The sequence below is a fragment of the Rhinolophus ferrumequinum genome, chromosome 21, assembly GCF_004115265.2.
Source record: "Rhinolophus ferrumequinum isolate MPI-CBG mRhiFer1 chromosome 21, mRhiFer1_v1.p, whole genome shotgun sequence".
In the NCBI taxonomy this organism is placed as follows: domain Eukaryota; kingdom Metazoa; phylum Chordata; class Mammalia; order Chiroptera; family Rhinolophidae; genus Rhinolophus; species Rhinolophus ferrumequinum.
The window spans coordinates 20,128,836-20,155,140 of record NC_046304.1 but is presented as its reverse complement, the minus strand read 5'-3'; the positions used below and the strand labels follow the sequence as shown (position 1 = coordinate 20,155,140).

Sequence of the window (26,305 nt, the reverse complement as noted above, 5' to 3'; positions counted from 1 at the left end):
GTGGTGGGCCGCTCCTGGAAAGTCAGTTCACACAAGGAACCCTACTGACCCAGAGTCCCAGGTGTGTCAATCAGGGTTCTTCTCTGAAAGGCTTTCAATGGGCGGTGTAAGTGCCTGGAAAATGTTAGAGCACTTGGTACAGAAGAAGGAGGAGTGTGTTTCCCGAGCAATCCAACCATTGTCAGTGTGTGCCTGTGTCCCTCCACAGCCTGAGTACTGGGGTCACGCCTGGTGCTTTCGATCACTACATGCTTTTCCTATTGATCAGGGGTGAATGTTACACAAGTGAAGTGACTGCTTAGGCCGCAGGCTGGCAAAGAGATGGGCCATCTCGTGGTTACATGTCCAGTAACAATGCAGATGACTTTTCCAAACAGATTTGTGTTTATCCTGCGGAAGAGCTTAATCTTCGTGATAAAGGTAGAGCTTTCTGGCTAACCTTGAGCAAATCACTTCCCTTCTTTTTGCCTGTTTTGGTTGCTGTCCAATGAAAGGGTTGGATGGTTGCTATCATCATGGACTGATAGGAATATCAGTCCATGATTCCAAATTGGTAACTTTTGTCCAGAAGGATGGGGTTGGGCCTTTACTGCTTGCTGATAAAACTGTTTACAGAGAATAAGTGTTTCTTTCTTAATTCAAAATTCTGTTTTACACGCAAGGTCAGAGGGGCCATGGGTGGGAGAAGAGTGCTCTTGCCTGCTTAGCTATAACCTAGACCATAGTTGAGTGTCAAAGATGATTGAGGGAGGGCAGAAATACCCAAGATCTTATGGTGCTTGGGCAAATTCCTATTCATCCTCCAGAGCCCAGCCACAATGCCACCAACTCAGGCAAGACTTACCCAACCCCTCAGGTAGAGACCTCTCTTGTGCCAGGGCTCTGTCTCTGTACCAGGTGCTGGAAACACAGGCATGAGCGAGACACAGTACTGGCCCTAAGGGGCCTCCCAACTATGGTGTCAGACACACAAAGGGATCCCAGACAAGAAGCTAAGTGACTCCATTACCTGGGGGGAATCAAAGGTTTCTTAGAGGAGGTGATACCAGAGTCTGGTCTAAGGGATAGAACCTGATTCTAATCCAGGTTCTATGAGTAGATCTAGCTGCTAATTCGTAGGAAATGCCAAGGACAGAGATACTTGAACTGCACCGAGAGTTTGCAGACAGCAAAGTCCAGACTATGGGGGAAATCTATAGATCAAATGGACCAGGTTCCTCAACAAGATGCATTACAAGGAAATGAAAGGGAAAGAAGAGAATCCTAGTGATTGAATAAAAAAGGTTAAAGGATATATCAATTTTCAAAATGAGCAAAGTTAAACTACAGGTATAAAGATGCCAAGATGCTCAATTAGGTGGTAAGTCAAAACGCAAGGAAGTAATTACTATAAAAGTAGGGAGTATGGCTAGCTTCTGGCTGTGAGGGAGTGTGATTGGGAAGGGGGCAAATGAAAGATGTTTCTGGGGTGTCTGGCAAAATTCTCTGACGTGGGTGGTGTTCTTACAATTCATTAAGACATTCACTTGATTTGTGTGTTTTTTGAATCTGTTTTATTGTGTAATAAAACATGTAAAAACATACGTCTCCAGGTTGGAATATTGTACTAAAACTGACAGCATGAGGCAAAATATATATACTTGCCACATTCTGCTTTTAAGTTAAATAATATTCACTCACAGGAAGGAAGAGCCTGACCTAACGTAGTTTATATGTTTTTAAATGGCCTGGAGGTTTGAGCTGCGTACAGTGGCTGTGTCTGCCTACATGGCTCTCAAACTGCAGTAGCAGAGATCCTGTGTTCTGTTCTAGGTCCTGGGAGGACCACCTCGGGGGAGGTGTGAGCAAGGGGCAACTGGCAGGGCACAGGCCCTTTGCAGCTCTAGTCCTGCTCATCAGGAAGCACTCGCTGTTAACTCTCTGGATGGTGAGCCAGAGGTCGCATAGATCCTATCTTGAGGTCGCAATGACCAGGCTCCACTGTGAAAGGGGCGCCTATGATTCATCACCTTGGCAGCCACGAGAGAGATGGGTGGGGCAGCTTGAGGTCCCCTTGCTTCTCCAAGGACCAGGTTCTGAGATAGAAACTTAGAATTGCAGGCCACAAGGTATTTTGAAAATACTTTTTCCAACTTTTGAATTTTACAAGAAAGGAAGTTGAAGTCCAGGGTATATAAGTGGTTTAATAGAGTTCATCCAAGAAACTCAAGATAGGTGTCCCCTTCTGTCTCTGCGCTCACCCCGTAAGCCTACAAGACCTCTCTGCTCCCATGCTCACCCGGGTGTTTGTATCTGACCATCTTTAACCTGGGATCCATACCTGACCCCTGCCTCTGGCCCTTCCCCTTTGGGGACCCACGTTTCCCCCAGTATCTCTGTATTGACCTCTTCTGTACCTTGACCCTCTTTTATTGACTTTGGCCAAGAAGTCTCTTCCATTTATTGGAATCTTAGGGGGAAAAAATCAATACATTTTCCTGCTGCCTGAGCCCCACATCCTGTCTTCTGATAACCCTACACACCACCCCAAAGAGACCCTGCTGACGTTCAATCCAGCTGAAACTTCCTATGGTCAACTATGCCATGAGGTCTCCAAGAAGGCAATGTGACTCTTGGTCACATTAACAGAAGTATAGAATGGAGAATGAGGGGGTTGACGTTCCATTAATGAGACTATATCTAGAATGGTATATTCAGTGCTGAGTGTCACAGTTGAAGAAGGGGACAGAAATGCTGGAGTGAATCAGGAATGGGAGGCACTCAACATCATGTCACATTAAATTGGGTGGCTTATCCTTGAGATGACTTGAGGAGTGCCATAGCTGGTTAGGGGCCAGACTCAAAGGCTCAGTTCACATGGGCTGGGACGGGAATAAGCGCGCACCAGCTGAACGATGCGGTTGGCTTCCTAGACAAGAAGACAGGTAGCAAGCACCCTGTGGATAACTCACCTTTCAAGGAACACACAGAAACCAGAAAACACCGCTTTAGAAACTCTAAAGCCCTTTCTGGAAAGTTCTCTCGCCTTCTAGACATGCAAAACCAGCAAGACCAGACACCCCCTTCGCCCCCCCATAACGCTGGCGATACCATTGCCTACTGCGGGACTTCACCTCAGTCCTCAGGGGCCCCACAGTGACACGGGATCCCGGCGCAGTGCGACGGGAGGAGTAGATCTAAGGGAAGATGCAAGGGGGTGGTGGGCAGCAAAGCGCAGGGTGGCCAGAGTCGAGCACATTTGCAAGTGGTCCCGCGGGCACCAGCACACTGGCCAGACCTGTGCTCGTGGCCCCGGAGTTTGGGGAGAGAAGGGATTAGAAGTCTCTGAACGGAATCTGAAAATTTTTTAAAAATCACATAACAGAAGGAAGGGACAGGACACGTGAGGACACCGAAGCCCCACTGCCAAACCCCAACCTCAGGTCCCAGGCACGGACGGGGTTCGAACCCGCGATCTTCGGTTTACGAGACCGACGCCTTACCACTTGGCCACCGCGCCTGACAGCCAAGCAGTCGCTGGAAGCTCTCAGTGGAGGGGAGGCGGCACGAGTGCGGGAGGGGTGATGCTCCGCCCCCGGTTCCTCCTATGACCCCGCCCCCGACCTAACTGCTCTCCCGCCCCTCCAGACCTGCCTGCCAGGACCCCTCTGCGACAGTGGCTCCGGCCCACTGTGGACCAAAGCCAGGCGCCAGTGTCCTGCTAATGGCAGGACCCAAACCCCCGGCCCTCGAGAGCCCCTCCGGGGCCGGTCTTCAGCACCCCCAGGGGCAGGGCTCCGGAGGAGAGCTCAGGTGGGGACAGCACGGAGCGGAAGCGGAGACGGCAGCTGCGAGCCAGCCAGGCCGGGCCTGACGTCTGTGCTGGCGTCTCAGCCCGCTCCGTGCACTGCCGTGTGACGTTGGCCTGGTCATTTCTGTCCAGTTGGCAGCTTACGCGGGCAGCGCCAGGAGCTCGGGCCGAGTCGACCAGGAGCTGAGGGGGCTACAAGGGCAGTGCAGGCATGGATGGGAGTGGCCCTCCGGAGAGAGATGCAGGGAGCGGGGAGGGATGGGGGCCAGGCAGCAGGGGTGAGAGACATGACTTTCCCGGGTTGCTTTCGCTCCCTCCTTGCCCTTCAACCCCTGGCACGGGCCTTGTGCCGCAGACTCCGAGTAAATATCATGTTAGACAAGATGGCTTTGCCCAGGAGGAACCCATGTGGGTCCACAAGGAGATGTTCAGAGCGACAGTGCAAGTGGGAGTGAACAACTGGAAGCGACCTGAATGGAGGAATCTGATAGTCTTTCTATACCATGGAGCAGTAGGTCACTGTGAAAAGCAATCAGCTAGAGTCAAAGGAATAATTATCAGCGTAGAGTGCAAACCACGTGATTTTAAAAAGCAAGGTGTAGGACAAATGCCATTTATTAAATTAAAGGGGAAGACACACAAAGTAGGTAAAAGTAAAAACATATAAAGAAGGGAAGGAGACTGGCTAGGGACGGGACAAAGGGGACTTTATTGGTAACGTTTTGTTTTTATTCTATGAAAGAGGCAAAAAGCTGAAATTGTAGGACTATGAGTGCTTATTATGATACTGTACACTTTTTTGCAGATCTTGTATTTTCTTTAAATTCAAAAGAAGGCACTTAGTTCCCTCTGTCCTTGTTTGACCTTGGCCATTGCCACTGTTCCAGGAGAGGCGCTTCCGGGTGGGGGTGGGGAAGGAAGAGCCCTCCTCTCAGGGTAGGATGGGGCCTACTGCCAGCCTCCCTCTGGGCCCATCCTCCTGTACCCAGTGACCAAAGAGGAGACAAAAGCCAGTCCACTCGTGACATTGCCCACTCTGCCACCACCACGCCAAAGCTATTCTCGCTTATCTGTTGAACTTTTTTAAAAGTATAGATTGTGGAGATGTTGGAAAACCCAGGAAAACTACTTTTGTGTGTAGTAAAAACCATGTAACATAAAATTTAACCATCTTAACCATTTTTAAATGTACAGTAGTGTTCACTATATGCACATTGTTGTGCAACAAATCCCTGGAGCTTTTTCATCTCGTAAAACTGAAACGCTATATCCCTTGAACAGCAATTGTGCTCTCGCCCCTACCTCCAGCCCCTGGCGACTACCATTCTGCCTCCTGTTTTTAGAAGTTCGACTACTCAGGGAAGCTCATAGAAGGGGAATCACACAGTATTTCTCTTTTTGTGACTGGCATAATGTCACTTAGCGTAACGTCTTCAAGGTTCATCAAGGTTCTTGTCACAGGTTGTCACATACGACACGATTTCCTTTTTAAAGTCTCAACGATACTCCATTGTGTTTCTTTATCCATTCATCCCACAATGGACATTTAGTTTACTTCCACCTCTTGGCTATTGTGAATAATGCTGCAGTGAACATGGGTTTGCAAATAGCTTGAGGTCCTCTCCTCAATTCGGGTATATACCCAGACGTGGGATTGCTGGATCATGTGGTAATGCTAGTTTTAAATTTTTGAGGTACCTCTATGCTGTTGTCCATAATGGCTACGCACTTCACCTTCCCACCAGTAGTGCACAAGGGTTCCAATTTCTCCACATTCGTGCCAATACTTGTTTCCTTTGGTGGTGGTGGTTTTATAATGGCCATCCTAATGAGTATGAGATAGTATTTCATTGTGGGTGGATTTGCATTTCCCTGATTAGTGATGTAGAGTATATTTTTGCTTGTTAGCCATTTATATATCTTCTTTGGAGAAATGTCTGTTCAAGTTTTTGCCAATTTTTTATTTGGGTTATTTATTATTTTTTTGGAGTTGGGGGAGTTCTTTATGTACCTTGGATATTAGCCTCTTATGAGATATCTGGTTTGCAAATCTTTTCTCCCATTCTGTAGGTTGGTTTTTCACTCTGTTGATTGTTTACTGTGCAAAAGTTTTCAGGTTGATGTAGTCTCATTTGTCTATTTTTGCTTTTGTTTCCTATGCTATTGGTGCCACATCCAAGTAATCGCTGCCGAATCCAAAGTCATGAAGCTTCCCCCGATTTTTTCTTCTGAGAGTCATTAATATATCAATTCAGTTCTTATGTTTAGATCTTTAATCTATTTTGAGGTAATTTTTGTACATGGTGTAAGGTGAGTGTCCAGCTTCATTCTTTTGCATGTGGAAATCCAGTTTTCTCAGCACCATGTGTTAAACAGACAGGAAAGTTTTTAAAAGCATAAAGAGGAAAATTCAAAGGACCCGTAGTCTTATCACCAAAGAGAAGCACAGTGCCTACATTCGTAGGTGCATAAAACATATAATTTATTCTGAGATATGGTTCCCCCCCCACATTTTAACAAATTAGAAATCAGGATGATGACTGATTACAGGTAATGGAGTGTTACAATTAATTGGCAATGTATTTTTCCTTTTTAGTGGCACATAACTGTTTTCAAAAATTGATGAATTTGGCCTTCCGGACGCCGCCGCCCAGACCTACCTGCACTCAGCCATGGGCCCAAGGGCCGCGTCTCTTTTGAGCTGTTTGCAGACAAAGTTCCAAAGACAGCAGAAAACTTTCGTGCCCTGAGCACTGGGGAGAAAGGATTTGGTTATAAAGATTCCTGCTTTCACAGAATTATTCCAGGATTTATGTGCCAGGGTGGTGACTTCACACGCCATAACGGCACAGGTGGCAAGTCCATCTATGGGGAGAAGTTTGATGATGAGAATTTCATCCTGAAGCATACAGGTCCTGGCATCCTGTCCATGGCAAATGCTGGACCCAACACAATCGGTTCCCAATTTTTCATCTGCACTGCCAAGACAGAGTGGTTGGATGGCAAGCACGTGGTCTTCGGCAAGGTGAAAGATGGCACGAAGATTGTGGAAGCCATGGGGCACTTTGGGTCCAGGAATGGCAAGACGAGCAAGAAGATCACCATTGCTGACCATGGACAACTCTGATGCATTCGACTGCTTTTCTCTTAACCAGACCGTTCCTTCTGTAGTCAGGAGAGCACCCCTGCCCCATCTGCTCGGAACACCCCATAATCTTTGTGCTCTTGCTGCAGTTCATTGGTTTCTGTATTTTCCTTGTCCCCTCCAAGTCTAGCTGGGTTGCAGAGTTAAGTTTATGATTATGAAATAAAAGTTAAACAACAAAAAAAATCGATGAATTTGATGAAATGGGGCATATATAATAATAATACAGTGAGGAGAGTGATCAACCTCCCATCTTCACATTTGTATATTTCATGGTGTCCTGATTTTTCTCACTGTTGCAGGATGAATATGTCCCATGTCCTTAAAAGTGGATCATTTCCTCAATTGTAATAGATGTACTACTCCGGTGCAGGATGTTGATAGTGGGGGAAGCTGGACATGGTGGCGGGAGGGGGTGATATGGGAACCCTCTGTGATTTCCACTCAGTTTTGCTATGGACCTAAAACTTCTCTAAACAGTAAAGTCAATTTTTTAAAAAACACCACAAAAAAAAAAAAGTGGAGAATTCTTGAATCCTTTGCTTTCTGAACCCCCTGCTATGAGTCACGGCCGACCCTAGGCTGCAGTACGGTTGCTCCTTCGTGAGTCTGGGTCTGTCCAAGTCCACTTCTTAGCTGGGTAGGCCCAGGAGTTGGATATTGTGCTTTTTCTGGGAGTGAGCAGCTGTAAGTGCGTGGTGTAACTTCTGTTTCCTAAACTAACGTGTACCATTTTTTGTTTTTTGGTGGTATTTTTGGGGTGGGTTTTATTTATTTTTGTTCTTCTATATTTTTCTGGGAGCAAAATTTAAAGTTCCTTACAACATCTTAGTTAAAGGTGTAATTTAGTTCTGAACGTGTACCATTTTTAATGTAGACCATTTGCATTGGCAAAGATACTCTGAAACTTGACCAAAAGGTGAAAACTGGTTTCAGAACACAGAGCTCCTAGTGGACAAGAATCAGGCTATACCCACCTCCATGTCATGTGACAGTAAGAGCATCCAGTCATTCATTCCTTCAACAAATCCTCATTGAGCACCTATTATGTGCCAGACCCTGTTCTCAGTGCTGGGGCTATCGTAGTGACTGAGCAGCACAGATCCCTGCCCTCGTGGAGCTTCCATGCTTAAATAAGCAAACATATAGTATATCAGACAGTGGTAAATACCAGGGAGAAAGATAAAGCAGGGAAGAAGGAGAGGATGTTCTGGAGGTGCAGATTAAATATACTCACAAACTCTTTGCTGCTTTTCCCATCTAAAGGTAGAGTCTATTTCCTTCCCTTTTGGATATGGGCAAGCCATCTGACCCATAGAAAGTAGTGAAAGTGATGTGTAAATTCTGAAGGTTAGATTCAAGGGACATTACAGCTTCTGTCTTCACTGTCTTAGACCCCTGTCCTGAGACCACTGTGTAAGGAAGGCAGTCTAGCGACTGGAGGATGAGAAGCCAAGAGGAGTCTCCCCACTGAAAGCCAGCACCACCTGCCAGACATGTCAGTGTGGCCATATCTTGGACTTTCTGGCTCAACTGACCCTTCAGCTGAATGCAGCTAGCTGCATGCACACCCAGCAAAGGAGCTGCCAGCCTACCCACAAAACTGTGAAAACAATAAATTGTTCTTGTTGCAAGCCACTACGTTTTGAAGGTGTTTTGTTACATAGCAATAGTTCATGATAGAGGAGGTTACATATAACTAACACACTTTTTGGTTCTAGGTTTGTGGGCTGGTGTTATTTGCATGGAATAGCTGAAACTTTTGTGATGCTGGATGAATGTGGCAGGGGCCATGCCCATTGTCCCCTCAGGGGCCATTTAATCTCAGTTTCCTCATCCACAAAATGGGAGAATTAGTTAGCTATTAACCGCAGCCCTGCATTAGTTAAAAATTGAACAACCTTCTTCATTATTCACTGCTCAAGTCAGCAGGGGAGTGAAATGCAGCTTGACCCTTTTTCCTTGGGTGCAGTAGCAACCTGACACTTTTCCCTTTGGTCAAATTTCATAGTCCCTTTACCAGCACGGAAGCTCTAAATTAAGGCGGCTCTTAATAGGAGAAAACGTTAACCCAACTTGAAACCGTTTTGGAAGAGTATGTGGCTATATTCGTATGCATTTAAATTAACCCTGCTTTTCATACTTAGGGTTAGTGCCATTTTTTTCTCTTTTTCTTCCCCTTCTCAGTGACTTTTTCCTGACTCCTCCACTTGGTATTCACTCTTAGCAAAATGCTTACAAGTGGCTTTGTAATTTATAGGGGGCAAAGGGGGCTCACAGGTGCATCATGGGCTAAATCAGACTCCTCAGAAGCCTCAAAACAAGGCAGGAGCCTTAGCGAGCACCACTGCTACGCAGCTGCCGCCCTTGGGGTTCTCTCGTTCCCTGAGCAGGATCCTGCCATCGTGGGTAGTCAGAGTTCTCTAGGGGCCTCTGGACAGTTAGAGATCCATCTGGTTAAGGTCAGAGGACTGATGGACCACGTCATTCTCCAAGATGGATTCTGTTTGGCTGGATTCCTTTTGGGAAAGATGGATCTCGTCACAGGAAGCCTGGTAGAGAAGAAGCTGCTGAAGGCCTGCTGTTTCATGCATCTATTGCTGCACAACCAACTCTCTTGAAACATAGAAGCTTAAAATAAAATTCATTATTTTTCATGGTTCTCCGGAATGAACAGGCAGTTCTACTCCATCAGTGTTGGCCAAGGTGTTGGGATGCAGGGAAGCCCAATATGGCCTCATCCACATGGCTGGCACTACCTGGGAGCTTAGTTGAGGCTGTTGACTAGGGACCTCAGTTCTTCATGTGGCTGCCGGGGCTTCCTTATAGCATGGCAGCTGGCCTCTACGTAAGAAGGAGCATTTCAAGAAGAAGGAAGCAGAAACTTCCTTAATGCCACGTAAGGCCAGAGCTCAGAAATCCCAGAATGTCACTTCTGCCACAAGTGATGCATTTTTGTATCTATTGATCAAAATAGTCAGGGCCAGTGTAAATTTGAGGGGAGGGGAAATAAAGTCCACCTGTCAATAGGGGAGTGGCCTGCACATAGGGACAGAGTAAGTCAATGGTGACTATCTTTGGAGACGCTCTACCACAGCTGTCATTCATTGAGTGTCGACACTGATTGGTGCTCAGCCCTGGGGCTGGATCCTACAGAAGATGCACAGAGGTATGAGGTGGGTCTCCTTTGTCTCCACCCTCAAAAAAAGACTTATCTTGAGGACTCTCTAGTGGGACTAGAGCCTCTCCCAGTCTCCTTCTAACCCTGACAGTCTCCAAAGTCGGTGTTCACAACACCCCCACTCTCCACCTGCAAGCCAAGGCACGAAGAGTCTGGCCCAGATGCTGCCAGAGCCCAGAAGAGCCCAGCTTTTGGTCTGTGGCAGCCTTCTGGACTGGATAAGCTGGGAAAGCCAAGTAGGGGCAGAGGGGACCAGTTGGGCTAGAATGCAGGGGATGAGGGTCTCACAGGCAACCTGAGGTTTAGTGCCATCCATCAAACAACTGCAGAAAAGGGTCTCAGACTTCAGCACCTTTGCTCTCTGGCTTTGGGTTGTTTTGTTTTGTTTTTTAAACCCAGAGGCCATACCAGTGTCCTGGAGCCCAAATCAGAACCCAATATCAAAGTCAGAGCTTGGAGTGAAAGCCAGGGCTAAACCAAGAAAGGCAGAAGGTAGAAAGGAACTTCTTGCAGCCCCAGCCGAGCCACCTGATTAGTTCCAGGCAGGACTGGCTTGAAGTTGGCTCTGCCTTCCTGGGCCATAGAGCCTACAAACTTGCCCCATGGGCTTGGAGCACTACTGACTCCTCAGCCCACCTTAAGGTACAGCCTGGCCAGCCCGGCTGACCCACACTGGAACCACCCTCCTTCCTGGGTCTCTGCTCTTGCTTCTCATCAGTGCAAACAAGGCTCACAAATGCCCAGTTCCACGGTCTTGTTCCCAGAGTGCCCCACTGCCATGTCTTCTTTACTACCCCTCTGCTCACAGATTTCCGACCCAGGCTCCAGGTCTCAGCACATGGCTGCCTTCTCCCTGAAGTCTTCCCAGCCTGTAGTTACCTCTCCCCACCCAGAGCAATCCACTCCTTGGGAGAATCAGTTGTGTCCTGCTCTGGACGACTTCCCTTTCCCAGCCGCACAAATATGAATCCTGGGTGACTTGTGGCCAGCCCCTCAGTGGTTCAGTTTCCTCATCTGTAAACTGGGGATGCTACTGCCACCCACCTCCTGGTTGTCATGAGGATTAAATGATGCCATACATGGGAAGCACTTAGAACACTGCCTGGCACACAGCAAGCCCTAAACACATGGAAGTGAGCACGAAGCACCTCATCATGCCTCCTGAAAGCCAAGCACTGCATTAGGCACAGGGGTTGGGGAGGGGAGGAACGATGCCAAATCCCACTTGCCCAGGGCTCGAAAATCAGAGTGCAGCCAGCCAGAGAGACTGACCAGAAGGGAACCTCTTCAACCTTCACCACGCGTTCCCCTGCTGACCATGGGTCACTGGACCCGACAATGGTTAGTGGTGCTGTGCCTGTGTCATGCAGCGTCTCTGGTCCCACTCCCCGCATAAGAACGCAGGATATGGCGAGGCCAAAAAGGAACACCCACGGAGCCATAGATAGGGGAGTCAGAGCACTATATTCTCGCTGGTGGCTGGGTTGGAGACACAGGAATCAAGAGCCACACGATCCGCAGTTTGCCATCCGTTTCTCTGCCAACCAACCAACCAACCCACCCCTTGCTAACTGCAATCCGCTCTTGCTAGCATAGCCACGGCAGTTATATTAGTGACCAATGGCTAACTGGTTACAGCCGATGGCCATTTACTACCCGAGCAAGCATCTTTCCATGTGAGGTCGAGAGCCTGGAAACTGCTCTCTGGGACTCTGTCCCCACAGCCTGTTGTCCCTGAGAGTCCTGGGCCTGAAAGTGAGGAGATGCAGGAATAGCTTTGTCCACCCTTGGGTGTAGGTTAGTCACTTTTTGGAGACGGGTTGACTGGGGTAGACCCTCCCAGCAGGGCTATGAGAAGCCTGGCTCCCCTGCCCAAGTGACCACCAAAATCTAGTGATTCCAATTCCTCCTCTCACTCAGCAAAAAAACCGCAAACAACAAGAAAAAACAGGCCTTACCTGAGTCCAAGTCCAGGCTGCCTTCATCTCTCAGCAACCCACTACCTGGTCCCGCTGCTGCTCTCTGAGACTCAGCTCCGAGTAGGCGGCTCTAAGACCCTGCAGTGGCCCCTACAACCCTGCTCCCTGCCTGCTAGTTCTCTTATGGCCTTTGCACCTGCTGTTCCTGTTCCCGTGTCCTCCCCAATCTCCCTCACCTGCTTCTCCTTCCGGCCTCAGTTGGAGTCTTCCCTGACTCCTCAAGTGGTTTCAGGAATGATTATGCACCAGTGATTCTCACCCCTGGCTGAATCACCCCATGCTGGAATCACCTGGGGGGCTTTGAAAAACCAACCAATCCCGTGTCCACTCACACCCCTACCACCCAAGGACAGATCATTGGGCCGAGGCACCATACATATACCTCGTTTTATTGCGCTTCGCTTTTTGTGCTTCCAAGAGGTTGTTTTTAACAAAGTGAAGGCAAGACCCTCCACTAGCAAAACATTGCAACTCACTTTACTGCCCTGCTGGCTTAATGATGGCAGCCTGGAACTGAACCTGCAGTATCTCCGAGGTAGGCCTGTATCTACTTGGTTTAAAACTTCCCCCAGGTGATTCAAATTTGTAGCCAGGATTGAGAACCTCCCATCCAGCATTCTAGAAACTCCCTGTGCCACGAGGGTGGGGAGTGGGTCTGCTTTGCTCAGTGTCACAAGCCCAGCACCTAGGGCTGATTGGACGAGTGAGACCCACCCTTGGTCTGCCAGGCTCTGCGCTGCCTCACCAGTCCCAGCTCCCAGCTATAGGATCCTGAAAGGGCTGTGCTTTCTACAAGCCTCCCCCACGTGTGTTTCCTAAATTCTCCAGTCCGTCAGGACTCTGCTGAAACAGCCCTTCCTTGGGGAAGCTGTCCCTGACCCCCGACTGGCCTCAATCCCTTAGCCCCGAGCTCCCACAGCCCCCTGGACTTTTCCCTTGGTGTCTCTTATCACCCGGGAGTCAGCTGTGTCTCTCTCCACCCCTAGGACAGAAGCTTTTGCTGTCTTTTCTGTACCAATTCCCAGCGATGGACACAGAGCGTGGCACAGTGCTGCTCAGCAGATTAAGCTGGTTGATTGCGTGATCTCGTGCCCAGATACTGGGGACCCATTCAGGGGACTTTGCTCTAGTTCCAGATGATTCTAAAAGGCCCTGGTGGGATCTGACAATGAAACACTTTGCGGGAATTGTGACCTCTAGGGGGCGTAGGGATGACGTCGTCTGTTATCGTAGACTGTCAGAAACCCGTCTCCAAAACTGGTGAGTGGAAATACCTGTGCAGAGGGCACAGCCTGTACACACAAGCAGTGCTTGCTCTCACCTCTCTCCAGAATAGCAAACTGAGTTGAATTGTGTCCCCCAAAAAGATACGTTGAAGTCCTAAGTCCCGCTACTTGTGAATGTAGGCTTATTTGGAAACAGGGTGTTTGTCGATGTAATCGAGTGAAGATGAGGACATACTATACTGCATTAGGGTGGGCCCTAATCCAATCCTTATAAGAAGAGCAAGATTTGGACACGTATACACAGAAGGAAGATGAAGGCATTAAAGATTAGCTACACAGCCACAAGCTAAGGAACACCAGCCACTGCTGGCAACCACCAGAAGCTAAGAGAGGCCTGGAACAGATTCCCCCTCAGAGCCCCCTGAAAGAACGAACCTTGCTGATACCCTGATTTCGCACTTCTGGCCTCCAGAACTGTGAAAGAATGAATTTCTGTTGTTTTAAGCCACCCACTTTGTGACACGTTTTGACGGCTGCCCTAGAAAATTAACACAATAGAGGAGATGCTTTGAGAGAGAGTCTTTTGGGGTAGATGAGTCTTACCTCCTGAAATCCAGTTCTGGTTCTGCAAGTACTTACTGGATCCCCATCTGGGGCCTGGACTCATGCTACTCGGTTACTCCTCGTCACAACTCCATGGGTAGGAACTGTTATTTCCTTTGCTTTACAGATGAGGCCACTGAAACTCATAGAGGTGAGTACCCTGCTCGGTCATGGAGGGGGTCCAAACCTAGACCTCTGATTGCAAGTCCAGGAATCTTTCTGTGAACACAGTCAGTGCTTAGAAAGTGTTAACGGCTTGATTATTGTGAAACGTCAGCAAATTGGAAGTTTAATACTGGGGTTCTTCAGCAACACCCCTGTCCTCCCCCCGGTCCTCAGGACACCATTGTTCTCCCCTCCACTTCCTTGACTATTCTGACTTCCCCTCCATGTCGAGTCCTTTTCAGGGCTCCAGATCTCTACACATCCCAAGGCAGGACACAACGGGGCTACAGCTTCTGGAAAGGCCAGCAGTTGCTTCTGAATGGCAGGGGTGGGGAAGGCAAAACCAGCCTCGAAGAAAGTAGTGGCAAACTAAGAAGGAACCTATTTCTGAAACTGGGGTGCAAGACAAGCACTCAGGAATTGCAGACACCTGACTGGCAGCAGAAGGGCCCTGGAAAGGGTTGGGAACAGGTTGCCAGATTAGACAATGGTGCCCAGTTACATCTGAATTTCAGATATACAATCAGTATTGCATGGAACATACTTAAACTAAAAAATTATTTATCTAAAATCCAAATTTAACTGGGTATCCCGTAGTTTTTATTTGCAAAACCTGGCAACCCTAGTTGGGAAGGAAAGAAGGCCCGTGAGGTGGATGGAGGGAATAAAGGTCCAGAACACAGTTCCCAGTGTTGGAAGATGAATCCCCGTGAGCCCAGGACAGCATGTCAATCCACTTAGGAGGGAGTCATCTGGCTGCCCTGGCAGATCCACGGCACAAGCCTGTGTGGCGAAGTGCAGGGGCCTGGTCCTGCCTGTCCCGAGGGGCTGGCCAACAGAGAGCAGACTCATCTCCAGACCCATCTCCTGGGTGACCTGTGAACCCTTTTGACACCTGGAATCCCAGCATAAGAATATGAGGCAGACAGGGAGAGGGCAGAAATCTGGGGGTCTGGGCCACCCAACGTGGGGACAGCTCAATACTCGAGGCTTGGCAGGACCAGCGCAAGCAGTGTTGGTGAGAAACCAGGTTTGAGTGGAGGACTTGGGTCCATAACTCAGGGGAGTCACAGTGGCTGGCATGGAGGAAGATGGCACTGGGACCCCATTAGAGTGACCAGAGCAAGCTGAGACCCCTGGGAGGCTCTTGCTGAAAAAGTGAACGTGGCTGCAGCAAGGACAAAGTTTTCAAAGCTCACAGCCCCGTGGCTGCAATTGTGGTGTTACATGTGCTTCTGGAATCCACACCGCCTCTTCTAGTGACAGCGGGTTAAAACGATGGTCTGTAAGGTGACTCCCTGCCCCTGGAGGACAGGTGGACAGCACCGGTCACCCTGGTATGCTTGGTGCGGCCTGGTCTTCTTAAGGGAGGTGGTCTATCCCCAGGAGCCCTGGAACCAGGCCTCATCTCTTCCACCCTCCCTTCCCCACCACAGAAACTCACCATCAAGTCAGGCAAGGAAAGCAAACCATTTATTTACACCTTGTTCTGTACATTAGAGTTCTCGAAGGAGCCTGCCTCTGAGCGCCTGCTCCTTTTTGGCTAGAAGCAGGCTGGTGGCAGAGAGCTCAGGACCCTGGGACACAGCCTTGGGGCCTCACCCCTCTCTCCCCACTTTGGGGCCTGGAGGTGGAGATCTCACCGAAGCCCTAAAGCTAAGCCCGCTTCCAGATGGAGGCTCCTGGGGCAAAAGGCTCAAGTGGAACCCCACGGGGAGTCAAAGCCACCTCACCAACCCTTACCCAGCCAAGAAAGCAGGAGGAACTGGGACCAAGGGAGCCAGAGGGCTGCGAGCGAGTCTTCAGCAACGCAGTCTGATGGCAATCCTGACGTTAGTCAGGTATTTAACGGCACCCGGGTCTGAGCACCTTCGGCAGATGAGGAAGAGCTCGGCAGTGGTTAATGGCAGGCAGGGGCGGCAGCAAGAAGCCTCTTCCTTCTGCCCACTTGTCCAAAGCTGTTCTGGACACCAGATGGCGGTAGCCCTGAACCCAAGCCAATGCCAAGTGCTGAGAGCCACACAGCTGCAGCTTCCTCTGGGGCCAGGGGTGCAGCCTCCGAGGGGCCCACGGAGCTGTTGGAGACCCATGACATCCCTGCCGGGCTGATGCCCCAGATTAGAAAGGTGCGCTCTCTGCTTTCTACACATACTCACATCAGCACAGGAAGAGGTTTGTGGGAGAAATTGCTTTACACAATGTCACCCTTTTCTGGTGTGCAAGGCTTCCAAACTAGCGGCAGGCTGCACAAGGGATTAAGTGGGTCTGAGCCTCCCCAAGCTTAGGACCATAATGAATAATGTCGCACAAAGTGACCATGTCTGCACGGCTGAGTGAGCGAAGGGGCAGCGGAAACTGAGCCTTGTGGGTAAGTGTGCCGGGAGATCTGGCCGGGAGCAGATCGTACATGGCAGAGGCACGTGGACACAAAGTAGGACACTATGTACACATTTACAGGCCTCAGGAAGGGCCGGGTTAATTAAACGAGACGATGTAGAAAAGGGGGCAGTGGTAACATGGAAAATCCTGTACAGTGGCGACAGGGAAGAAGAAGGCACGCGGACAACGACCCCAAACCATGCGGACAAAACACAGCCTGTGCAGCAGAGCAGAGCAGGGGGTCCCTGCAGGAGGAACGGTCTCCCAGGACAACAGCACTTAGATTCGGCAGGGGTGGCCCTGGGATGCCATTGCCAGTCAGCCCTTCCCGGTGGCTCCCTGCATTAGTCACAAGGGAAAGAGAAGCACCGAGTCGGAGTGCCAACGTCATGTGGCATCACGTCTTGCCAGGGTCTACACTACAAGCCTTTCTAGAAAGCGGTCTATTTTCCCAGGTAGACAGTGGAGTGTGGCGGAAGGGCCTCAGAGTGGTCCTGATGCAGGTAGGGAAGCCCGTGACCCTGGCCAATCCTCTTCCCTGCCCTTCCATGCACACACTCAGACAGAGCAGGAAGGCAGGACCTGGAGGTCTCCAAGGTCAGCGGAGGGAAGGGACTTGCTCCAAGTCACATGGCCCCTCTAACTTCAGGCCTCTCAACAGACAAGCCTCAGTCTCACGTGCCCGAAGCATCACCCTAGAGGGGCTGCCCTAGTCCCAAAGGAGGAAGTGCTGGGAGGATGCCAGCCCTGAATGGCCCTTCTTCTCCATCTAAAACCTACCTCAGCCCTTTAAAACGGTTGCTATCGATCTGCCAGGACAACAAAGTTGGGCATGGTTTCCTGGGCATGGTGCCATCCCAAACCTTCCCAGTCAGTCACATCTAAAGTTAGCTTTTAGGTTTAAATTTGCTAATGCATTAAACACACATACCCAACAGAGCACAAAAAGAGGGGTCGTTTCTCCCCAATCCATAGGCCCCACTTGCCCCGTAGGCCTTTGCCAGTTCCTAGTCCGTCTCTGGAATAGAAGAGCTTCCACTGTGCCCTCCTGACCACCGGGACCGGGCTGGGCCAGGAATCAGACTCGCCCAAACAACAGATCAGAGGCAAATCCCAAAAACCAGTGTCCCCTCCTGCTCAGCTGTGTGAGTAGGTGACTGCTGTTTATTAGGCTGATTTCAGGGGGCCAGCCTTACTTGTCAGCGCCCTACCCCTGAAACCGAGGGTCCTTATGACTTCGACTAAATTTACTTTTAAATCCTAGCTCTAGAAATCACCCCCCCAACCTACCCCTCATGCCCCCAGAGATCTAGCCTTTCACCTGGTAACTAGCAACCCCCAAGGCAGAAGACAGTAGCCCGGACCTGACTAATGGTCACATGTTCTGGCCCTCTGGCAGGCTAAAGATAACATCTTGACCTAAGTTAAGTTTCAATTTCTGAGCCTTAAGGTGGAATGACCCCCTGGCTACTTTCCCATGAGATGGACAGAGGGACACAGGGACAGACCTCAGAGCTGTCCTTAAGACCTGAAAAAAATGATTACCCTTACCTCACCTCCGATCAATCAGCTCCTATCATGACCCTGAACCCCTAACCCACAATGTCTTGTGATTTTTGCCCTATAGAATCTCTAACTTACACGCCATAGGGCTTTTGAGCATTAGCTTCCCGTACTCCTGGATAGCGCCATTCACGAATAAAATAGTCACTATTTCACCACTGCATTTCTCGGTGTTTAGTGTTTGGCTCTGCTAGTGCCAGCTCTGGACGAACTCTTTCTGTTCTATAACATCCCTAACTTTGGAATAGGCCCTTGGCTGATATATCCCAACACGTGCCAGCCACGGACTCCACGGGCACAAGGCAGACCTGCCCACTCGTTTGCTAACCTCGAGGCTGGTGACAACAGTTGGATCCATCCGCTCATGGGGGTGAAGGATCTGCCAACTTCTTACCATCCAGCATCATAACAGGAAAAGACATCCTAGCAGAACTTGCTGTTATCCAGCACCTGGATTAATAAGCCCAACAACCGTTTCCACCCGTTTTCACTAACTCTGGCCGGCAACCTTCTAGGACGGGGAGTGGGGTGGGAGGGGAGAAGGCTCAAACTTGGGCTGCAAATTAGCATCACCCAGGGAGCTCTGGAAACATCTAGAAGCCTGGGCCACACCACACTAATTAAATCTCAATGCGGGGAGAGGGGTGTGACAGCCCAGTCAGCAGTTTTTAAATCTCCCCAGGTGATTTCCAGGCACAGCCAGAGCTGAGAACCACTGTTTCAGGTCCAAGTGCTTTGGAAGGTTCTCGAGCTCTGTTGTTTTTAACAGGTCAGAAATAAAGTCAAGCGAAAGGAATTTCCCTCTTACAATTCGCAAAGAATCTACACGTTTAAAATAAAATAAGTTGTTGAATTATGGCCAATACAAAGTTAAAAAAAGTTTTTTCACTAGAACTTTATTTTTATACCTTCCCACAGACTAAGGCCTAGCTAAACCAGAAAGTGCTTCTTTTTCTATTAGATACCGTATATAAAACTCACTGGCTGGTTCAACAAATTTTGTTTGGCTTCCAACTGAATGCCAAGGACAGCCCAGTGCCATGTAAAGCGTGAGTCTGCTGCAGAACCCCCTTCCCACCCTCCACCCCTCAAACACCTCTAAACTTCTGACAAGCTACTGCTAATCCCTATTTGGTAGAGTTGCCAGGTTTAGCAAAAAACAAAAACAAAATGCACACAGAACACCCAGTTAAATTACGATCACCTGGGGAATTCTTTAAACATTCCAATGTCTGGGCCACACCTACACTAATGAAATCAGAACCGTTTTAAATATGTCTCAAGTTTTGCACCGAACATACTTCTACTAAAATTTATTTGTTGTTTACCTGAAATTCAAATTTAACCGGGCATCCTGTATACTATTTAGCAGTCCCAGTACTCAGAGATAAGAGCAGAACTCTCCACCGGAAAACAAACAGAGGAGAAAACACAGGAAGAGGGCAGGGTCTGCCCCACCTCTACCCATTATCCGTTGTTAATACAGCTCTGGAACCTACCTGCCCAGGGGCGGGAAGGCTGGGACCCTGAGGCAGCTGCTCTTTTCAGGCTAGCTTTCAAGAACAGTAGAGCACTTTTAAAAAGGTACATGATCTTAAAGTCAGTTTGACAGACTAGGTTTTATACGATGTATTCTGACTGAAGGAGTCAGAAGGTTGAATTTAATTTGAGGTGTGTGTTACATGCAATGCAGTCTCACTTGAAAGTTAGCTCTCTTCCAGAGACCCCGAGCAGAGGCCCCAGGTCCAGAGGGGCCTTTCAGACTCAGTGCTTCCTCCGGGTGTCGTTCCTGTGGCGCCCCCTTCAGGGAGGAGGCGGCAGAACGCTGCAAGAGGACAGCTTTTTCCACCCGCTTTACATCCACATGGCAGAAATTCCTTCCCGTGGCGTGACCCTATGTATGTAACTCAGGCCTTCTCTGGAATCCCACATCTATGCAGCTAAAGAGCATATAAAGTGTAACATATAAAATGCAAGCCCCCAACAGACCACGACTGTGATCTGGCTGGCCTCTCCGCAGGGCTCCTTTCCATGTAAAATCCAGACCAAAGCCATGCCAAGATCCCTCTTCTTTCCTTTAATTCGTGGCCACTCCTTCTTATTAGCAAATTCTCAAGAGACCTACTCCTTAAGCCTTGTTTCCATTGCCACTTCTCAGATCCTCAGGGGAGCCCAAGGAGACCAGTGTCCTAAGGGGTTGAGAGACTCCCAGAAGACACCTTTGTCTTGGTGTGGGTAACCTCAAAGTTCTGGATCAGACCAATGCAGCCTCATTATGTGCAGCATGAAACAAATCCCATACATACGCTTAAAGAAAAGGAAAAAAGAAATCACGAAATTCAACAAAAGCAAAAGATGACTGGAATGGAATGAAGGTTGGTCCTGGCCCAGCCCTGCCTCTGTCAACAGGGAACACGCTCCAGTTCCCAGATCCCTCCTCTTCACCCTTTACCCCGTCTTTTCTCTGTGTACACCCCTCCATGCCTTCCCCAACATGCCCACGCTTTCCCTTTTACACTAGAGTTACTGAAGAAGACAAACTGCAGGGGGGAAAAATAAAGACTGGACATGTTTATATATATTTGGATTAAGGAAACGAATCACAAGCCATATAAACTGAGACATACTGGACAACTCAAAGTACCACATCTACTCCCGGCCGCCTGGAACAAAAGATGGTATTAAAAATCCAGAGTGCGAATTCCCATGTGTGTCACGAGGACGGAAGACGAAGGTTTCTCTGTAACATCCCCAACTGTATCTCCCACCGGCACAGCATTTGCTCCTCCTGGCTGAGAAACGAACACAGGTGTGTTTCTAAAAGTTGGAAAGCAGGGGGCCTCGCTACCCAGCCAAGTGGAGCCGAGCCCAGAGCTCCGGGTCTGAACAGCTAAACCCGAGGCCTGCCGTCACCGGGCCGTGGGGAGAACCGGGACTGGTGAGCAAGGCCCATTCCAGCCTGCAGAAGCTGTGAGGCAGTCCATCCTCGCTTCTCTTTGCCAGTGTAGCCAAGGGAAGGAAACGGATGTGGATGCGAGCGTGCTACTCCCTGAACGTCCTGCCTTTGGCTGCCCGATGCCAACATGTGCCTTTGACCCCACCACGTCCCCCAGTCCCCTTCCCTTCTCCTTCCTTTCACACCCAAGTCAGTGCTGCTCATTTTTTCATTGTCTTAAAAAGAAAATAAAAACAGAATGGGAGAGGTAGGTAAGCAGGGATGGGAAAGCATACGGGGAACTCGCAGAAGGAAGGTCGCCCCGCGCTAGCTCCTCAGCAAGCCCAAGTCCTTGGGACACACTGTGCACAAGCATCACAGGGGCTGCCAGCTGGGGAGGGGGCTGCTGAGGGCCCCTTCCTCCTCTCTCTGCTAGAGCACCTAGGCTTGAAAAGTTGGCCAAACAGGTTGGCAAGGACACAGCTGTTGGGCATTCTAACTCCTGGAAAAGATCATAATTTTGCTCCCAGTCCTGGGTGGAATGGAGTGGGGTGAAAGAGCCTGTCTCCCTAGACTATTTCTTAATCCTCATCCCCAGAGGTAGAATCATTTTATCCAGTATCTGAAACACAAACTTCCAGTTCTTGTTATTACAGTAACTTCTGATAGCAGACCCTGTCTGCTCCCACCTCCAGGACCCTCTGCCCCCAGTGAAGGGGCCACAAAGTGCATGGACAGCTCACCGCGCAGATGTCACCCAGCCATGGCCCCACGCTCACCCCGTGCTGTGTGCACGGCCTCCCCACGTCCACATCAGTCATTACATGGCGGCCAGAGGTACATTTACAGTATGCGCGTGCGGCCCGGCCGGGGCTGCATCCTCAGGCAGAGTCTGCCCCTTGGTCCCAGGGTCCTGAGGCTGCTCTGCAGCCAGCCCCCTCGTCTCAGTGTTTGATCTCCAGGATGGAGGGGTTGTGGTCCAGGATGGCGAGAATGATCTTGTCCATGTACTGCCGCAGACGGAAGTTGATCTCCTCCTGCTCCTTGAGGGCCTCCATGAGCTGATGGGAGAGACCGGTCAGAGGCCGGCGTGAGCCAGGGTTCAGGCAGAGCCCAGGTGCCCGGGCGCACGGTGAGCCGGTGCCCGAGGACAGAGCTCAGGAGACCCTGGGCAAGGCAGCCCCAAGACCAACCTCAGCACCCGGATGGGAAGACACAGGTCTGGGGACCAGCTCAGCTCACACCTAAGAAGTGTGAACGATGCAGATGCCCAGGCCCCACCCTCAGAGATTCTGATTTAACTGGAAGAGTCCAGGTGTGGGTAAGTTTTTGGTAAAGGTTGAGAACATTGGCCAAAGGCATTTATAATCAAGACTGACATCCCAAGTCCCAGGGCCCTAGGACTCAGAAGGCTGCCAATTGTTTCTTCTGCCTGGAATGCCCCCCTCACAACCCCCAGCACTGCCACTGCCCCTCTCCATGTCACCTCCTTTAGGGTGTCACTGTCCCTGGGCTGGAGACTGCTGCCTGGCTCGCCTGGGAGTTCCTGGGGGCCAGGAGTCAGCGTAGCTCTGTGTCCCACGCATAGGGTAAGGGGTTGAATGACGGTCTTAGATTCATGTTAAAATGCAACTTGGGGTATTTTAGAGGTCTGATCTTTTATACCCATACCCTGGTGGGCCAGAAAGAGCGGACTTTGGCATTCGAGGCCAGGGTCCCTCTCCTTCTACAGAGAGGTGATCTTATGTCCTGGCCTCTCAATCTGTAACATGGAAGTGTTCAAACAGCCTCGGAGTTGTCCTTAGATTAAGTGAAGACATTTTGCCAGCAGGTGCTCAAGAAATGCTCGTGTCCTTCCCCTCTTGACTTAGGGGAGGGGCATTACAGCCTCGCCTGGAAGTTGATGAAATCAACTGGCCATTTCGGCACGTTTCTGACTAAGACTCAAACCCCACTCTGCTCCCAAATCCCTGCTCCTCTCACTACATGCAGGAAGTCAGAACTGATTTAATTCTGCCTGTAGACACCTCCCTTGGCAGCTCTGCCCTGTCACTTAAGGTAGCTGCAGATGGGGACTCGCAGGGACCAGGCCCGGGTTTGCTTTCCCTGCTCTGGGTAGCCCAGGGCTCATCACTGAGGCAGTTAGGGGGTAGAGGACAGGATTCAGAGGAGGGCCAGGCCCCAAAGCGAGGGCGAGTGGGCACATTACCTCATCGCGCGAGGCTGTGTCTATTTCCGCAGCCAGAGACTGAGCTTTGGTCTGGGTGGCAAAGAGATTCTTTGCTTCGTAGAGGCTGAGGCTCAAGATCTGTCCATTCAGGTCGTCGTTCTGATCCCGCAGCTTATGATTCTCCTGAGAGGAAGGACAAAGGCAACCTCAGCTCCCAGCAGCACTCGGAACCCACTGGGACCCGCATGTCTGCGTCTGCTGTCTCCTGACTCCCGCCAGTATTCTTCCTTCAGGTGTGTGTCATCTATCAGGACACCCATGGATGATGTGGCCTCTGCCAGGCTTTATGGGGGAGAAGGCGGGGTCCTGGGAGGTCATGGGTTCTGAGGAGTCACAGCCCTGCTTGGGGGAGCCACGTTGCCAGGCAGAGGCATAGCTCCAGGCCACCCCTGCTTCCTCCCTGGGGGTGAGTACGCTAGGAGAGGAGATGCTGAGGTGCTGTTTGCGGACACTGCCCACCCGGCGGCTCCGCCCACACTGGCCCTTCATGACGAAAGGTGCTGCTCTGGGCTGTCTGGGCTGGCAGGTCGGCTCATCTCCTTGGCTCCTCCTGCAGCCGGGCTCAGGAATCCTGCCCCGTGGAAGTTGTTTCCAGGAACGTCCTTCTCCCAAGCACAGCTGTCCATGGTGCCCTGCCCAGACCCCATTTACCAGCCCCATGCTCTGGCTTTTGCCAAAAGGCTCTTGACTGCTCATACCTGGGAACTTGGCACCCCCGCATGGATGTGGAGAAGAGCTGGGTTTTAGGAGAGTTATGGGGGTGAACACCTGCACTTCTGCCTCTGGTGTAACTTACACTGCAGTCTCCCGCTCCCCAGGGTCGGGCTGAGCATGGTGGGGCTTCAGCAACCGTCACTCCCTCACTTGGTCACTGCCCTTCCTGATCTTCCTTTCCTCACCCCTGACTGGTCTCCAGTTACGGGAGTGCTCCCAGGAACCATTCAAAACGGAATCTTGGGCTCAGGGTCTGTTTCTGGGAGACCCCAACACAGCGAGGCACTCATTTGTGACTGGGTGGAGTCTCATTCTGCACCCCACGTACCCAGAAGAGTAGCATCTATTTCTTTTTATGGGTGCCAAGGAAAGAGCCTGGGATTTCCATCAGCGAGAGCCTAGAGGTAACCTGCCTTGCCTGAGCTGTGAGATGGGGACGAGTAGCCCTGACCACCAGGTTGTCGAATGGAGCAGATGGGAGTGTGTGTGGGAAGGTGGTACTACAGGTGTCAGCCCCTCCCAGGAGACCTGCCCGGTGGGGAGCCTTAGACACCTGACCCCACCAGACAGAGGCTCCCAGGGCCCCACCTGCTTGAGCCGCTTGACCTCATGCTCCAGCTCCACCTCACGGGCCCTGGCATTGAACTCGCCCAGGCCAGAGGATGAGCCACGGCCCCTGCCTGGCCGCTCACAGTCCAGCTTGTACATCTGCAGGTGCTCCAGCTCTTTCCTCAAGTCCTCGATGAGCTGCAAGGGAGAGAGACCAGTCGGTAGGAGGAGAGGTGCAGGAGGGAACCCGGGAGCCCTCTGGCCGGGGACCCACCTCCTGTGTCGCCTCCCGCTCCTTTTGGAACTCAAGGCGGTTCTGCCGCAGCTTGTCCATCATGCGCTTGTACAGATCCATCTCGTCCTTGAGACGCAGGCTGGTGTCCTCCAGCCGGTCGGACATGCGCTGCCGCTCCTGCAGCCAGGGAGACCAGGTCAGTGGGGAAGAGCTCCAGGAGGGGGTCACTATACCCCAGGGACTTCGCTGAGGCTGTGTCAGCCACCTTGAGAAATGGGCAATCAGACCAGCCCCCTAGACAGAGCCACAGCTTAAAGAAATGGCCATATCCCCTAGGATTCTAGAAGCATAGCTAGAAAAATCTCAGGCCTCTGAAGTCCCTCAGTGATGCCAGATGAGACTTGGATAGAAAGTGGCAGCCCAAACAGAAGCCAACCTTTCTCTTTTTTTATTATTTTTCCTTCATTATATAAGGAAATATATCCACTGTAGAAAATTTGGAAAATCAGAAATCTAGGAAGACTATTACTCATATTTTGTTGCCTTTTTTTCCCAAAGGACAATTTTATTAGAATTTCAGAAACTAGAAACTACAGCCTTTGACAACCAACATTGCTTCTCTGTGGATCAGGCTCAAGATCCAAGTCTGAGAGACGCCCGGCCCCGCTGCTCACCTCATCCAGTTTCTCTGTCTGCGACTTGAGCCGAGTCACTGTTGTTCTAAGCTCCGTATTTTCTTCCTCTAATTGCTGTACCCTGGGGAAAGGAGAAGGACAAAAATGTCAGAAACGGAGGTCATCTTACAACATGACAATCCTTTGCTCCCCGGAGGAGGAAAGACACCAGAAAGCGAGAGAGAGAAAAAATAATCAGTCCAAATGATACCGTAGCCTTGAGCTTCCCGGCATCCACGGCAAAATGGTAGACACTGAATTATCATTCTTATTTTTCTTGAGGAAAAGAAACACTCCTATGTGAACAAGAACGTAAGATTCTTTTTGCGTGTATCCTTAGGACTTGAAAATAACACAGGGGGCATGTTTTTCTCCGAATGGAGATAAAGTCTTCCTGTGGCTGTGACAGGGCCCTCCTGCTAGAATATGCAATTTCCAGGCAACCACCATATTTGTTTTCCGTTCTTCCCCCAGAATCTCACCCGGGGCCCTTGCCTCTGCGTGCCCATCATAGCTGCCTCCGGCACCCACGGGCATTGGTTCCAATAGTCACAATCTTCTAAGCTAGCATTCACAAGGGACTGTCCTACTGTGACTCCATGAGAAGACAGAGTCCAGGTGCCCAGGTCGGTTTGAAATGACCTGAGCAGAGGGACAGGTGAGCTGGGCTGTCAGTGGCACCAGAACTGTGCAGGGTCATTTCTGACACCCAGGCCTCTCCTCCCCACTGTTACCTCCTCCTTCCTGGACAGATGGCTTCCTGGTCTCTGCTGCCCTTTGGGCTCCCCAGGAGAGGCTCCCAGGCCAGGCCAGACAGGAATTCAGACACATACTCTGACAGGGCCACCTCAGGGGGGACCTAAAATGGTGGAGGACGTGAGGAACAGAGCAAACCGTGTGATTCTGGGAGCCTTGTCTGCATAGTCTACGTGAACAG

The 26,305-nt window shown here is 50.4% G+C and overlaps 2 protein-coding genes and 1 non-coding gene across 5 annotated transcripts in view; 1 reads left to right on the top strand and 2 right to left on the bottom strand.

Annotated features, from left to right (window-relative positions):
* Nucleotides 1-3,427: 3,427 nt before the first annotated feature.
* Nucleotides 3,428-3,499, bottom strand: TRNAT-CGU (transfer RNA threonine (anticodon CGU)). The gene has a single exon. It is a non-coding gene; the product is annotated as a tRNA-Thr (tRNA).
* Nucleotides 3,500-3,608: 109 nt separating this feature from the next.
* Nucleotides 3,609-7,136, top strand: LOC117013520 (peptidyl-prolyl cis-trans isomerase A-like). Its single transcript, XM_033090757.1, has 2 exons — nt 3,609-3,792; nt 6,387-7,136. The coding sequence occupies exon 2, from the start codon at nt 6,603-6,605 to the stop codon at nt 6,915-6,917; it is 315 nt and encodes a 104-aa protein (XP_032946648.1). The 5' UTR covers nt 3,609-3,792; nt 6,387-6,602; the 3' UTR covers nt 6,918-7,136.
* An 8,404-nt stretch (nt 7,137-15,540) lies between these two features.
* The window catches only part of RAB11FIP4 (RAB11 family interacting protein 4), a 101,407-nt gene continuing 90,642 nt past the window's right edge, over nt 15,541-26,305 (bottom strand). For all 3 annotated transcript variants that reach the window (XM_033089934.1, XM_033089936.1, XM_033089935.1), the window contains 5 exons: nt 25,369-25,450; nt 24,734-24,871; nt 24,499-24,657; nt 23,176-23,319; nt 15,541-22,027 (listed from right to left, as the gene is read on the bottom strand). In XM_033089934.1, the coding sequence (XP_032945825.1) occupies nt 21,911-22,027; nt 23,176-23,319; nt 24,499-24,657; nt 24,734-24,871; nt 25,369-25,450 (640 nt within the window). In that variant the 3' untranslated portion in view covers nt 15,541-21,910. The remainder of the gene's footprint in view (nt 22,028-23,175; nt 23,320-24,498; nt 24,658-24,733; nt 24,872-25,368; nt 25,451-26,305) is intronic.